A 17,225-nucleotide genomic window follows, 5' to 3' on the forward strand; every position below is an offset into this window, starting at 1 on the left:
ATGTAGTAACTGAATTTTTTTTTTTTTGTGGTTCACATTTACATTCTACACTCTTTCAAAACTGCTGTTCTTTCGAAATTTCTATTTGTCAAAAAACACTGAGGAAAAAAAAAAACAGTTTTCACAAACATGTTATGAAGAAAAAAAAATGTTTTCAAAATTGATGATAAGAACTATTGTTAATAATTGAGTAACAATAATAAATTATTATAAGTGAGCAGCGAATCAGCATATTAGAATGATTTCTGAAGGATCATGTGACACTGAAGACTGGAGAAAACGGCTGCTTAACTTTGCTCTACACTAGACTGTGTTGAGGACGCCGTGTTCCAAGGGCAGACAGACGATAACACCCAGGGGCTAGTGTAGGGTGTGAGGCCAAAGCGCTTCGTCATAGCCTCCTAAACACCCAGATACTGATGGCGCTGGGAACGAACCCCCAGAACTGTCAGGATGCCTTAACACTGAAATCCCGTAATGAGACACGAGAGAATGAGGTAATGAGAAGGAGAACGAGAAAGTGAGAGAGTGCAAGAAAGAAAGATAGAATGATAAAGAAGCAGTTTAACCCAGTTTAACCTCCTGAAGAGTCTCCTTCAACATCCCCTCAAAGCCCTCGGCACTAAAAGAAACAAATCAAATTAAGCTCAGACTGTTCACAGATATACTCATCCTACAGTGAATCCACCCTGCCCTTTCTTTTGAAGATCTGAACATTTAAATATATTTCTTTTACTGCAGTGGTTTAGAGAAAAATTTTGACAGGTCACTATTCTCTTACGTTTATCAAATACATATATATTTTTAAATCACAATTTTGCCATCACTGATTCACTATAAATGGTCTTGATGTGAAAGTTTGTGGTCTGCATAAAAGTCCAAATATTCCATGTAGTATTTCAAGATGGAAAATTAACAGCCACGGTGTCTGAATGAAGAATTTTACCAGCCACTCACAATTTTAAGTAGCCATTTATTAAGTAACAAGTAACAACTGCTGCATAACTACAGCAGGAAATAGGAAAATACTGTGTAGTTTTAGATGATATTTAGAATTGCTGATTTGTTGAAGCTGTGATTTAATTAAATACATGATATGCATGATTTTTTTTTATGTCCATTTAATAATCCATCTTCTCTTTTTCTTCTTCTTCATCATCATAGCTATATTGATATATAAGCACAAACTTTGGGCCAAATTGTGCAGCCATTACAAACAAGCACAGTTTCAAAATGCTAGAAGAATTATAATCATATTTTTTTTTTTCTCCAAACTGTGCATTCCTACTGTTAGCAGTGAACTGAGGACTGGGCTGTTACAAATGGGGCATGATGATCAACATGACCTTCTTCTTCTGTGAACTATATCACCACAAGAAACTTAGTTTAAGTGCTGTGTACTGAGGTTTGAGTAGTAGTGGCATTCATCTTGACCTTTCTTTCTAAACTGACCCCTGCATGGATCTCTGTCAGTAGTATAAAAATTTTTGCAACACTCCCAGGACTTTCACAAGCTCTCCCTGAAAGCTTGCTTTTTGCTATTACCACTTAGTCTACGAGTACACGGGGAAAAAAAGAAACAGTAAAGGAAGTGTAGCGAGCAAAAGATATACAAGGAAAAGGGCAAGAGAAAGAAGTGTACATAATAGGAAGATGGAAGAGGCCTTTTAGAGGCAGAGGTAAAAACAGGCTGACAGTTGGACAGCTAAAAGCCTCAGAAGACAACTTGCTGGAGTCTGAAGCAATGGACAGAGCAAACCAGACTAGAGGGAGACTGGGCCAAATGGGAAATGGCACGGATGGAGGCACAGAGTTTAAAGAAAGAGAAAACAAGACAGAAAAAAGGTAACAAGATATGAGGCTGTTTGATTGACATAATACTCACATCTTTACGTCTATTTTTATGTAATTTACTAGTGGTGGGTGAAATGAAGCTGGCTCTTTTTAAATAGCCATGAGTTTCCCAAAGAGTTTGTCATAAGACTACAGCACTCAAGTATGAAACCCTTAAGTCAGCAAAGTTAAAAAAAAAGAGTTTCTCATTTAAACTTCAGTTGGAAAATGCCATTAGAGTTGGGAAGTTTGATACCTCAAATGGTGTAAAATGTAAAATACCTCAAATGGTACATTTTAATGAATTGATTCCAAACTTCAAAATTTGACATCACTCAAAAATGTTCACAAAGTTCTCCTATTTTGGCATTTTACATGCTTTATTTTAAATGTTTGCTTTATTTGTAGGCAAAGGTTATTGTTTATAACTATATATTAATATTAATAAATTCATAAATCTAAATATAATGTACATAGTGCTGGGTATTGAGTTTGATACTTTTTAGGCACCGACTTTTTAGGGTTCCGCCCAGAGACGTGGCTCACATGTGAGGCTGTAGTGTGTAAGCGTCCAACCCCCATGGATGTAAGGCTATGCTTACACTAGTGCTTTTACATTTTAAAAATGCTGTTTATGTTATAATGTTGCTGACATATGCTATCTGTAGCCTCTAATATGAACCTAATTGCTACACCTGCCTAGCATTTCTCATGTAAACACCCTGTATTGTTATGAAAACAGAGCAGAATCTCATGAAAATCACATACAAATCATATAATGTAATAATAGCTTGTTTATTAGCTTCATGTTTCATCAGTGGAAATGTTTTCCTGGGTTTCTTCTGTACAGAATTGAAGTGTAATGAACGTTTGTCATCGGAGACAGGGTGGGTAATATGATTGACATATGAGCAGCGAATGAGCTTCCTCTGAGTCACAACAGTGATCATGGAAGAGAAAACACAGGCATACAGCACTGGAAGAAGCTAATACTCATCAGTAAATAGTGGAAATTGAATAGAAATGATGATTCTGTCTAAGCTATACGTTTTAAAACAAAAACGCACAAGTGTAAACGTAGCCTAAAAGATGCTGAAAATGAAAACTTTTTTAACTTAATTAAAAACAAGCTGAAAAAATAAAACAAAAAAGTTTTTTGAGGTAATGTAATCTTGTTAAAATGGATTTCATATAATTGGTATCGAAAAAAGTATCGTTCAGGAACCGGTATCGAAGTAAAGGTATCGATATAGAACATTTTTGAACAATACCCAGCCCTAAATATAATGATTTTGAGCTATACGGACCAGCTCTAACGAAAACTACAACTGCAAACCGCCTCTAGTGGATGAGTTGGACCAGAACAGTAACTCACGCAGGCAAGCGTTGTCAGTAAAGAACTCTGTGAATCTGTCGCATTCCTCTTTGCTGTTGCCACTGCTGCTGCAGTCACAGAATGGCGACACGCTGATCTTGGGTGAACGCAGATAATTTGGGGTCATCACTGTGCCTGGAAAAAAAGCAAAAATACATGTTCCTACACTCTTCAGGAATAACGTTTTTGAAAAATTTAAGTATCGATTTCATATTTAAAAGGAATTTTACTAAATATGTGTGTTTCTGTTTTTAAAAGCCTTATTGTGATCACACATCAAAACCCTTGAAACCTAAACCCTTGTCATCTTCAGATTAGCCGTTATATTGTTCTCACTAAGCTTTCTTAAAAATAATAATTTTGGTGCAATGTGCCTCGTAAAAGCTGTACTGTGGAGATGTGACAGTGTTAGCCCACAGAGAAACAGTCTCCCACTGGTAGAACAACAACAGGAGCTAATCATAGATTAATAGCTGCACTGCTGTATTCCCATGTGTCCAGCTGCTGTTTCTGTGTGGTGCACACACAACTTTGGGAAGACATCCAGCACAAGCAAAATGCAAAGAAAGAACTAGAGAACAAACATGTTTTCCCAAAGGCATTTTCTCTCTATATATATATCTCAGTGGACTGTATAGAGAGTAGTAGCAGTCACTTAGTGCTAGTTAATGAGACACTAAACTGTATCAGTGTATCCCGATTTAACAGATCAACCCAAATCATCAGTATATAACTGGTTGATATATATATATATATATATATATATATATATATATATATATATATGAAGAGCTTGGTTCCAAAACGCAATAAATCCATTTCGATTAATTTGAGTAAAAAATGTTTTCTTTACCAAGAAAGTAGCAAGATGAAAACCACTATTTTCTGTTTCAAACATTCACATAGCATCTTTAGGTTATAATAACATTAAAAATTTAAATACAGGTTTTGATTTTCAAAGATTTATTATAAAATCGTATATTTTTTTTCCCAAAATGCAATAAATCCATACTTTTTTATTCTCAAAATGCATTAAATCCACTAAATCAATACGAAAGTTATTTTTCATATTGAAACTGATGAAAATACACAACATAGTAAGTTGATCCACATATGACAGTCTCTGAACTTGGTCAATACTAATTATATTATATCATAATTCATACTTATACAGAGGCACTGGACTAAAAATACATGCATCAGTCATCGCTTCCAAAATGAATTCAACGGTTTATCTTGTTTGCAATTAATTAATTATAGCAATAAAATAAAATTTCATCATGAACAAGAAACATGAACATGAACAACATCACATTAGACCACAGAAATCCCAAAATGACATTTCTCTTACATTCAACTTTCAAAAGTACATTCATCTTTGCCATGTTACATTCATTTAGTTGACTACTGCTATATGCTGTATTAACCAAAACATAAATGGCATTTATAAAAACACTAACACTGACAAGCTACGCAATATCGTATGTGGTACATCTAATGAACACCATATTGCATACCTTGTCAGTGATCTACGGCTCTGTGTATTAAATGCTGCTCCATCTGAAAACAAGTGATGGAGATTTACTGGTACTATTAATCACAGAACCGGCTTTACTGACGAGATGCGGATGACAATCACATGTGATTTATTGTGCAGCCCTTGTTTGTTGATCACTAAGTACAAAGTAGAGAAGTAAAACTAAGATGCGGAGTGTATTCAAAGCGCTGCCATTACTGTCCAGCTGTGATTGGTTGTTACTATTTACAGTACATGGAATGGCGCACTGTGATTGGTTGAGCGGATATATCACATTCTGCAGAAAAAGGGAGACTGGTGCTTGTCGCGGTTTGGAAAAAAGGGGGAAACATGACCTACTATAATAACTCTGTGAATATCGCATTTTGCGTAAAATTAAAAATTGACTTTTCAATACCAACCAGAAACAATACTGATTTTGGCGGAAACTCAATTAAAAAAAATAAAATAAAATAAAATAAAAACCCATTTATCGCGTTTTGGAACCAAACTCTTCATATGTGTGTGTGTGTGTGTGTGTGTGTGTGTGTGTCTGTGTGTGTGTGTGTGTATGTGTGTGTGTGTCTGTGTGTGTATTATCATGTCATCTTTTTCCATCACTTGATATTTGACAAATGATATTGTAGTGCATATAAATAAATAAATAAATAAATATTCCCCATGACTCTGAATTAATATAAAATAATTGTTATATTTATATTAATAGTTCAAAAAATAATATTTAAATATATACTTTTGTGTATGTAGGCATATGTGATAAATTGATTTTTAAAAGTGCAACTATCTCTAATTAATATTATATTTACCATATTAATAATTTAAAAAAAAAATACATATATGTTATAGGGCAGACTCACCAATGAGGCCAGAGTATGACAGCAAGCAGTCAGCGTAGTTCTCCTTCAGACAGCCAGAGAGAGAGCGGGGCTCAGGTTGACAGTTAGTGAAGAAATCAGCCAGACGAGACCTAAAACACCACACACACACTTTATATTACATAATTCTCAACTTTTCCTGACATCACTTTATAAATAAAGAGTTCATTATAAATGAAAGAAAACATATGTTGCCAAATCTGTGTTTGTAAAGCAAACTGCACACACAGTTCTTGGCTGTTAAAAGTGTTGGACGACTCTTCGCAGCAGTCTGTTGCAGTGTTAAGGATGGAGAAGAAATGTGCAAATGAATGTGATGTGCCGTGTCTCCTAAGACACATGGTGTGGAACTAGTGTGGGGTTTCTGCACAACTTCACCAAACACCTTGCTACAGCTAGGGGCTACACCTGGCTTCAAAATGGGTACAAGAGCAAGATGGATACAGAAAGAAGGACAAATAATGAGGAAAAAATTACTGGAATGGAGCATAACTGTACAGACCTGGAGCGCAAGTGCAAATATATTCCATTTATTTGTATGAGTGTCTGAGTGTGCCCCCAGAATGCCGAGCGGTAGCTCTTCTGATTGAGTAGGGTCATTAGCTGTCACTCTCTCTGTGCCCAAAGACGTTTACTTGCCAAAACTACATCCACGTTGTGCTAATGAATCCTTAACAAGCCACTTAGCGGACTCTGGGGTTGCCTCCTTCCCTCACAAACTAGATTTAAGGCTGCGGTTTTTATTGCTAGACTTCAGTAATCACCACAATTGTCCTCACGATGTGTTCTCCAGCCTTACCTTAATAAACGCTTTATTTCCCAGTAGATGCAGCTTAGCTGCTCATGGGCATGTCTATCCCTATTGGTGAATAAGTGTCATTACAGATTTAGTGATGCATTTCTTAACACCTCTAAACAGTTCATTTTGCACTGCCATGTGTAAATGCACACAAGATTAAGTGTTGGCATGAAGTGTGGATGTATTTGCATGTAAGTGTGTGTATAAAAGGGAGAGAGAAAAGCAAAGCCAACTTTTCTTAACTTTGTATATATGTATATATAATGAATTTGGCATATGAAAAATTAAGATTAAGATAAGTCATTAGAATTTGTTTATTATTAGATCATTAGAAATTATTATAATAATAATAACATTTTAAATGTTTTTTTTTTTAAACCAGTTCTTTGTTATATTAGTTTATTTATTAAGTAAAATATATAATATTAATATATTATATTAAGCCTCTACATTTATTTGCGTGCACTCACTATAACAATAAAACACTGAGCTTTTGTAAAATAAACAAAGCAAACAGGATACGTTTCTGCTGTCTCTGCCTCTTTGAACTTGAGTGTGAAACTCTGTGTATACTTGCCTTACAGACATGAAAAATATATCTGTAGAGAGTGAAATGTCTACTTTTAAATGAAACAATTCAAATCTGAAAAAAATATATCTGTAGAGACAAAAAACAAAAAAAAAAAAATGGTATATATATATTTATATCTATTATATATATAAAAAAAAGAATTCATTATATTTAATTAAAATTAAATATATATATATATATATATATATATATATTCTCAGATTATGTCATCTGTATGAAACGTCCATGCAGGCACATCCACTGCTGTGGAGATGACAAGTCAGTGTCTGCAAATTCATCCCTTAAGCCGAAATCACAGAAAACACTAGTTTATCAATAGATTATTCAAATGTTAATGCAGTTTAACCTTACTGTTTTTTCCCTGACAAATTCATGATCATTACTTCTGCCGGTGTGCTGTGGCAAGTTTTATGCATGCACTTAAGCACTTTTTAGACTATGTAGGCAGTTAAAGACTCATTAGCATGATTTGAATGGTTTATTAATAAATGTGCAATTAGTCGACTAAAGCTTAAAATGAACGACTACTATTCGACCAGAAAAATGTTTAGTCGAGGGCAGCTCTAATCATAATAATGTGCTAGAATTGTATTTCCATGTGAATCAGGGTAGAAAAGGACCATTTTTACCTCCTTAAAACAAAATAAAAATGACAAAATAATATAAAAAGATTAATTCCCCAGGAAAACAGATCAAATCAGTGCATATACATTTAATGAAATACCACCAATAAATGTCCAGGTAGACACCACCCTATGTCAAAACGGCAATCAAGAAATTAACCGATATCCTTTGAAAAACACATGCCTCATTTTCTGTCAACAGTCAGAATAAGCCCATTTAAATAAAAAGAGTGGCCTTTATAAGTGATTGGAAGCAATTAGCAGGTATTTCACACTCGTTCATGCACACATCATGACAGTCAAAACTGTCATTGATACTGTTACTGTATGATAAGTCTTGACAAACTTTTTTATCTAGTTATTCTTTGTTAACATTAGTTAATAAAAATATTAATATTCACTCTGTTAGTTCATGTTAGCTCAGGTACATTAAATAATACAAACCGATAAAACTTTTGATTTTAATAATGTATTAGTAAATGTTGAAATTAACATTAACCTTGATTAATAAATGCTTTAGTGCAGGGGTGTCAAACTCAATTCCTGGAGGGCCGGAGCCTTGCAGAGTTTTGTTCCAACCCTGCACCGACACACACGTCATGTAGTTTTCAAATAAGTCTGAAGGACCTGATTAGTTGGATCAGGTGTGTTTAATTAGGGTTGAATCTAAACACTGCTGGGCTCCGACCCCACAGGAATTGATTTTAACACCCCATCAATAGAGGTATTTTTTTATTGTTAGCTCATGGTTCCTTTAGTTAAACTAACATCAACTAAAGGAACCACATTGTAAAGTGTTACCAATTTATTTAACTGCATTATCTTATTATTACGAACATGCTCAATAGAATACTATTTTAAGTTGCCTGTAATAAACCAGTTCTTTGTGGTTCAGACCTGCAGATGTAGTTGGTCTTGCAGGATGCTTGCAGTGTCAGACAGTTGGGCTTCTCTTTGTCCTCATATGAACAGGCTGGTACGATGGTCTGGCGTCTGCGCTCAGAACAGGCCAACTGATCCCCCAGAGGACAGGAGCAGAAGAGCATGCCGTAGCTGTGCTTGGGCGGCACCTTGTCGAAGAACTGCCGCAGGGCCTTGTGGCACTTCCGTTTGTTGCAGACTTCAGCTGTTGATACTCGGCTCGTACAGGGGCTTATGTAAGCCGAACGGTATTTCTTACAGGTGTCGTTTAGGTTGCAAGCCTTCGCTGCATTCAGGCAGTTGTTCTCCTTTGCAAGTGCTGGCTCACCTGCAAAGACAAAGATGCATAGTATAAAAGACAATATAACTAATATGAACAAAGATGCTCTGTCTGTCAATCATGTTTTGGAGAGGGTGTTTGGTTGAAATTAAACTTGCAGCTAAAAACCCAGATAAAATTGCTTTAAATCTTAAGGAAAAAATGAATAAATTGACAAAAAAAAGTATATAAAAATGAAATAAACTAAAAAGGAATGTAAAAAACACAGACAGAAAAAACAAAGAGTCTGATACTATCCACAGCTCTGAAACCCTTGCTCCACAAAAAAAGATCTTTTATTTGAATACCCTACAGCACTGTGACAGGCATGCCAATTAATCATCCCTGTTTCTGCAGGTCTGCCAAAACTGAGGCTGTTTTTAAGGAACCTGTTTTTTGTTTCGGGTTGTTTTTTATGTTAAACGAAACAGTGCTTATCCCTTTAGATCCCTGCAGCCTAAACAAACAGTCTTCTTGGCCGAACAGGGGAGTCATCAAAGTGGCCGGCATGGCTCTGCTCTCGCCTGTCAGCTGCGGCTAATTGCTGGTTTTCTAACACATTCCACAATTAACTAACATTTCTGGAGACTTGCTGAGCTACAGCAGCAGTTTGGCTTATAATGAGAGCCAATTAAAAACAAGAGATGGGTTGTATTAGAGTGAGGGTGGAGCATACATGTGCATGTGTTTTTCTGTGTGCGTTTGTGTGTTTAAGGACAGTGCTAATAAGATGATGGTTTTTAAGGAAGCCTGAGAGAAGACTGTATCCTCAGAGCCTCTAGTGGTGGAAAGTAATGTCATTTGGATATGTAAGTCAAGTTTGATCAGACTAAGGCTAAAAACAGGTGTATGAAACACACTGAGCCGCCTTTCCACTATCTCTGACGTTTGCTTAAGATTGTTGCAATTCACTGGCTAGTGGCAGTTAGATGAGCATTTCAAATTCCTTGTGAAGCAGCAGTTTTCCTTCACCAGGTAAAATGACTGAAAAATGATTTTATGAATATATCACCTCAAAGTCAATAACCGCCAATATGTCTAATCACTGTAAATATGTAATAATTCTAAAATATTTCAGACATAATTATTCGTAACAAACCACTTTACAGAAATAATAATGTTTAATTCATTTAGTTCATAATTTTTTGTTAGAATACATCACATTGGGTCGAGCAGTTGCATACAGTCTAGCTGCAAAAATTCTAATATTCCACACCCAAAGTTTAAATTGATTCCAAAAATTCTGCAAATGCATATGACTAGAACTCCTCACAGCTCCTGTAGTGCTCTCTATTAGAAAAATGAATGACTTCCGGACTGTCCTTTGTCATACAGTGAAAAGGAGGCTAGAAGTCATCATGAAATCAACCCTATTTACCCTATTTACTTCTATAATATATTTGTGCTCAATTCAAAGCAAAATGTCTTTTAACAAAACGTATAAAAACTTCCGCTTTAGACATGCCTCAACTATTATCACAAATCCATTTAAATTTGAATCCTTCCTCTTCAACCACCTTGTTGTGGTACATAGCTTTTCAGTGCAGTGCGCTACTGATAATGCTGCACAATGATAGGTAGAAAAACTTAGATCAGTGCTCAGTGATGACTGAATCTCTATAGCAAGTAAATGTCAGGTTGTGTAGATACACTACCATTCAAAAGTTTGGGGTCAGTAACATTTTATTAGAATAAAAAGAAATAAATTTTACATTAATACTTACATTCATCATTGTGTACAAAATCAGCTTATTAGAATAATTCAGCTTTTCCATCACAGCAATAGATTACATTTTAAAATAGATTAAAGTAGAAAAAAAGTTATTTTTACAAACAAATGCAGCCTTGGTGAGCAGTGTATCTTTCAGGGATGCACTATGACCCCCTGACCTTCTATAGAACAATGTAAAACAACACCTGTCTGGACTGTAATTCAATACACACACACACACACACACACACAGAAGCATGTACACACGTTGAGAGTCCATCTGCTCAGACAACATCTGACCATTCAAGCCCTTCATCACAGAAAAGTCTCTCTCTCTCTCTCGCTCTCTGAGAGTGGGTGCTTATCTTTGTGTGGAAGAAAAAGTGGAATGCAATCTCGCCTATTCATAAACAGTGTGATGTTCACACACACAAACACACACAAACACACACACACACACTCTCTGCTGAGGTCCACTAATGTCAGATGACATCATCAAAAAGCATTGTGTGTGTGAGAGAGTGTGTGCAATACGCTCTTCTGATCTGATGCCCTCAGGCTGACAAGAATAAAATACCTATTCTGTGGCCTGGCACAGAGGGCTTCAGGTTAAAACGATCCTCTACAGATGTTTGAGTCCTTCACCTGTCAAATGAACCCTTAGTACCAGATGTCACACTGAAGACATGGACCATCACACATGAACACACACAGACACAATCCACATAACAAGCATCTTATATTAACACTCATCGAGCACCAGATAAAAGTCACTATTGTGAATCAATAAAACAGATTTACTTGCAGTTGGCTGGTAATTTTAAAAATAATTACAACATAATACAGGGTTTAAATCAAATCATCTACCAAGTAAAACATCCATATTGACTAGTGTCATTTATGAGTTTTACATCAAATATTATTATATATATATTTTTTTTAATTTTTACATACAGTACTCTAATTTAAAGCTGCAACTATTTTTTTTTTTCATTTATTTTAGAATGTTAAACATTAAAATAAACAAATATTATGATGTAATAAATTTGTAATTTTATACACACTATCATTCAAAAGTCTCTTATGCTCACCAAGGCTGCATTTATTTTATATTCGTGGAAACAGATACATGTTTCTTTTAAGATTTTCTTATGAATAAAAAGATCAAAGAACAACATTTATTTTAAATAAAAAAATGTTTGTAACAATGTAAAAGGTCTTTGTCACTTCTGATCAATTGAATGTGTCCCTGCTGAATTATTACATTTAATGTGATAATTATGTTATTATAATTATATAATAATAATAATGTTTGTAACAAATGATAATAATGATAAAGTAAGAAAAGGACACATTGTCACTTACCATTAACTGGTACTTTTCAGTCTATTCAAAATCAAGAATAATTATGCATTAACCATAATGCATAAATGTGCGTCACGAACACTAACATCACACATACATGCTGCAGAGCTCCTTCATCTCACACACACTGACCATCTGGCCTGGTAGTTAGAGCAGGAACCCCCTTCCCTACTGTGTCTCGTCTCTGATACAGCTTCAGATTGATTAGTCTCTCCTATTTCCTTCACCTTTTGGCTCTAATTTTCAATTAGCAGGAGAATCATTCTGAATAATGACCTTGAATGCTATTGGAACAAACCTGGGGTTTGCTTACAGATCTGCTTCTCATGTTTTATTTTTACCTTTGTTATCCATTTGTTCTTTCCTTGAGCCAGTACGGCAGTGATCCAACTGTGGGTAAGTAAAGACTTGGCTTTTATTTCAAAGGCAGTTGTCATTATGATAAATAAACTCTTATAATGCAGCAGTTAATATCTATTAAAAAAAAATCAGTTCTGCCTTGATTTTACAGTTGGGTCATAATGCAGTTATTAAAATGTGTGTTCTCATAATCACATAATCACATGGGTTTGTGTTCCTGTAGGTCATCCTGCAAAATACATGTAACGTGCTAACAACACCATAATCATGAGTTTGATTCTCAGGCATATTCTGATAAAATGTCCAAATCCTCCCTTTTTCCATACTGTTCTATCTAACAAAAAGCACACATACTTTATCTGGATCTGTATTGTCACCAGCGATTAGCAGAGAGGTCGAGGATTTAATTAAAACACCACCATGATTAGAACCTGATGTCCTCTTGAGTGCATGCATGTGCGCGTGTGTGTGTGTGTGTCTCTCTCTATAACTGTCTATCTGTCTTTCAGGTGATTGTTTTCAGTCACTGGACTGCAGAGAAAGTAAATGAAGAGAATTATAGCAAAAAGATTGTAATGAGACTAAAAGGATGGGAAACATTAACAAATACTTTGACTGAGACTGTTGATGTGTGTCCAGGTTTATCTCTCCCTGCAGTAACACAGATGTAGTGTTTGATAATATAAGGTAAGGATTGTGTTTGATTATGAGCTGTAATTAGTCTGCTCTAAAAAGACTAAGACAAAAAAAAAGCCCCTTGCCCTGTGCAGTCCTTATGCACATTGTAACTGCATGTTTATCTGATATAAAATAAATACACAAGCATATAATTACATAAATACAACTGAAGCACCATGTGACAAATAACAACATAGCGTTGTTTAGTAGCCCCACCCACAGTGAAAAATCTCATTTGTCCAAAATATTTTCCAGAACTTTATAATTAACGTCAAAAATCCTCTGATTTGTCACACAAGAGTTTCATGTTGAATCACAGATGATGAAATGAACATGAATGTCTGGGTTTAGACCAGGGCTGGCTGATCAAAATCAATTCTGAAAAATATCCGTCCTCCATCATATGACCCGGAAACCGATCGAGCTCAGCCATCTTGTAGGACAACTCAATTCTCAAACTGCACCGCAAGGAGGTGAGGATCAAGTGAGGAGGCTTCCTGAGGAGTCATGAGCGAATGACACACGTATAAATACTCCTCCCCCTTCACATCTGCAGCAAGTGTTAACCATGCCAGAAAATACAAACACACATAAATATGAGTATTAAGCATGAAGTTATTGTAAATGTTGGTTTTATTTTTTGACAGTGACTTTAATTTCGATGTATAACATGACAGTCTCAAGTTTTCGTTCACGAGTTCTCAATTGTTTATTTTACGTCTCTTGGATATTTATATTGTTAGAATGGCGTATTGAGTCCTTGTGATTTAGCACTGCAGGGGTTTTTTAAATTTCAATGCACTGTGGTCTTATATTGGTATCATAATTTAGGAATTTAGATAGAATATATAATGATATATAGATATATCTATATTAAATATATGATATAAAATAACAGTGTATTAAATATATTATACAAATGTGGAATTTTGTGGAGGTTGAAACTGTTGCAATATAAATAATTATCTCTAATGTTCAAGAATCCTCACTTGCAAGCTAAATCCAGCGGTGTAGGATCATCACTAATTGACGACGCTTTGATGTGACGCTAAAGGGAGCGAGGATATATCATTTCACTTGATTCAGTTCATCCGTACTCACGTCTTTTCCTTGCATCCTTCCCTCACATTCTGAAGGGGTGGTGCTAGGACACGAGGAAAAGAAGCAAAGAAAGGAAATGAGGATCACAAATAAGAATTGAGAAGCACCCAAACATCAAGTTTCAGCTGTGGTCATTTTGATTAGCTCAGCATGAAAAGAGCTTTCCTGGAGCATTTCAGTCCCTGGTAGTGCAACTGAAGCAAACATTTAACTATGGGTGGCAAAGCACTGTAAAAAGATCTCCGGGACAAAGATGTGGACAGTCAGGAGATGGATCTTTTTTATTTTTATTTTTTTTTCTCAAAAGGCTTGATCAATGCCTAGAAGCACAGTGAAGTCTATTATTAAGAAGTGGAAGGTATTTGGTAAAACACAGACCCTCCCTGGATCAGGACGTCACTCCAAACTGGATGACAGAGCCAGGAGAAAACTGGTCAGAAAGGCGACCAAGAGGCCTACAGCAACAGTGAAGCAGTTGCAGGAATTTATGACAAAAAGTGTGCACGTGACAACATAAAAATTCTCAACAAATGTGGCTTGTATGGGAGGGTTGCAAGCGAAAAGCAACTCCTCAAGAAAGGGCAAATGCAGTAACGACCAGTGTTGGGCAAGTTACTGAAAATGTAATCAAATTACGTTACTTTTTTCTCCATGAAATTTCTGAAATCTCAGAATACATGCACTGTTATTTTTAACTAAAGCAAGTGGCTGCTGCGTGCATGGTTTGGCATGGCAGAATGCCAGCAAAGAGCGCTGCATTTCTCAATGCTGCAAACACATGTTATAGCCTAAATAAAAACTCTGCATACGCTGGCACCTGTTAATCCTTTATATTTTATATTAGTTCATGTTGCTTTTGTACAATAGATGAATAACAATTTATTTGTTTTAGATATTTTATGTTTAGACATTTCTATTTTCCGGGAGTCCCGTGAATCATTTTATTCTCCTGCATCCCACACACGCACGAGTCTCTGCACTCGCCTATCAAGTCTTGTCCCGCATTGCACTCTGTTGCACTCAGTAACGTATAGAGACCTTGGCTTGTAACTATACTCTAATTACTTTTTTGAAAATTATAACGCATTAAATTACTCTGTTTCTAAAAAAGTAATCAAATTACAGTAACGCGTTACTAAGTAATGTGTTACTGCCCAGCACTGGTCACGACTGAGATTTGCCAAAATGCACCTTGAAGATTCTTAGGCAGATAAGACTAAACCTGAATTATTATAGACTGCCAAATAAATAACAGTGTCAAGGTCCAGAAAAGTATGAAAAACATCGTCAGAATAGTCCATCTTCCATCAGTGATTCATCCGTAACGTTATGAAGCGACGAGAATACTTTTTGTACACGAAGAAAACATTGCAATTTGGCAATTCTAAGCTGTACGTGGGTGGCGTACGCTCTTCTGTATCAGCTGCGCCACAAGGATATGTTTTTTACATGTATTTACGCTTTGATTTGAAAGCAAACAGCACAGCGAGGCTGACACAGAAGAGCATACGCCACCTGCGTACTGCTCAGAATTACCAAAATGGCGCTACGCTGATTTGAAGAGACACAGAGGAGAGGAATTGTTGAATAAAGTCATTATTTTTGTTTTCTTTGTGTACAAAAAGTATTCTCATCGCTTCATAACGTTACGGTTGAATCACTGATGACAGATGGACTATTCTGACGATGCTTTTCATACTTTCCTGGACCTTGACACTGCTGTTTACTTGGCAGTCTATGGGACAGTCTCAAGCCTACCGGTTTTCATCCAAAATATCTTAAATTGTGTTCCGAAGACGAACGGCGCTTTTACGGGTTTGGAACGACATGGGGGTAAGTGATTAATGACAAAATTTTCATTTTGCGGTGGAGTAACCCTTTAATCTCCCCTCTGAAAATCTGTGGAATGACTAATTGACACCATCAAATTTAACTGAACTTGAGCAGTTCTGCAAAGAAGAGTGGTTTGTTAGTAGAGACATATCCCAACAGAATAAAGGCTGTAATTAAAGCAAAAGGTAGTTCAACAAAATACTGACACAAGGGGGAGATCCTTTTTCCAACTCTGTGATTTTGTTTTTTGTTTTTTTGACATGTTGGAGCCATATCTTTCATGTAGATGTTATAAGTTGCACTGAATAAATACAGCTTGATAAAACTTTGTCTTCATTTTAGGCTGCAAAGAAACAAAATGTAATTATTTTAAAGGGGGGTGATTCTTTTCTAAACCCACTGTATGTACAGTATAGGTATAATACCCCTATTATTGTGGACCATAACACTCCATTTGTACAGGTAGAATCATAGAGAGCCGTCTTTCGTTGTTGACCGTGAGTGAACCAGAGAAGCCAAATGTTTGGAAAGGAGACCCTGTCTTTTCCAAGACTTTTGGCTCTTTGTAGCACTTAATAAACTCTCTCTTTCCGTAAACAATCCTCCAGTGTAATAACGGTAAATTAAACTATAACTCAAGATCTCTGTAACTGATCCCTGAAGCTTTCTGGCTGTTTCTCCTCACTCTTTCGATCAAGGTGGCATGCTCTCGGAGAAGGACATTCCTCTAAGAGATTTCATAAGAATGTATTGGGTTTCAGCAGTGACTGGTTGAATCCTGGGGGAATGGAGAGTTTGGCAAGGAAGCCGGTGTTTACAAGGAGATGTTGGCTCAGAAAATATGCTACTTTGTGTTAGTAACAGTTTTAATAATTAATAATGAGTAAACTAGCATTTGATGCCTTGGCTATTTGATTAGCCTGAAGAACTTATAAGCAGTGACTATTTTATTTATTACTATTTATGTCAGATATCTCCTCTCCCACCAAAATGGGAGGTTGCTTGAGAAGTTAACATCCCTTACACACATACATACTGCCTCCAGAATTAGTATCACCATCCTGCCAGAACCCTCGACTGATGAGGATTCATGGCCCAGACTGCCTGCTTGATCCTGGCCCTGTAAACAAACATGATCTGTGGGGCATTAATATGCACAACCCCCCTCCCTAGCCTGTCACAGAGATATACTGTCCTAGCCTCAGAGTACCAACGCAGAGAGAGACATCCGTTTCAGAGAAGTTACACTAGCGAGAATCATTAGACCTGCTGCTGTATTTGCATGAATGCAAGGGATAAGATA

General features: G+C 36.1%; 1 protein-coding gene across 2 annotated transcripts in view; it reads right to left on the minus strand.

Moving 5' to 3' along the window:
* LOC109059608 (GDNF family receptor alpha-1-like) overlaps positions 1-17,225 on the minus strand; it is a 76,715-nt gene that overhangs the window by 13,648 nt on the left and 45,842 nt on the right. For both annotated transcript variants that reach the window (XM_042768825.1, XM_042768826.1), the window contains 3 exons: positions 8,532-8,883; positions 5,603-5,712; positions 3,209-3,343 (listed from right to left, as the gene is read on the minus strand). In XM_042768825.1, the coding sequence (XP_042624759.1) occupies positions 3,209-3,343; positions 5,603-5,712; positions 8,532-8,883 (597 nt within the window). The remainder of the gene's footprint in view (positions 1-3,208; positions 3,344-5,602; positions 5,713-8,531; positions 8,884-17,225) is intronic.

The sequence above is a fragment of the Cyprinus carpio genome, chromosome A13 (assembly GCF_018340385.1).
Source record: "Cyprinus carpio isolate SPL01 chromosome A13, ASM1834038v1, whole genome shotgun sequence".
Lineage (NCBI taxonomy): Eukaryota > Metazoa > Chordata > Actinopteri > Cypriniformes > Cyprinidae > Cyprinus > Cyprinus carpio.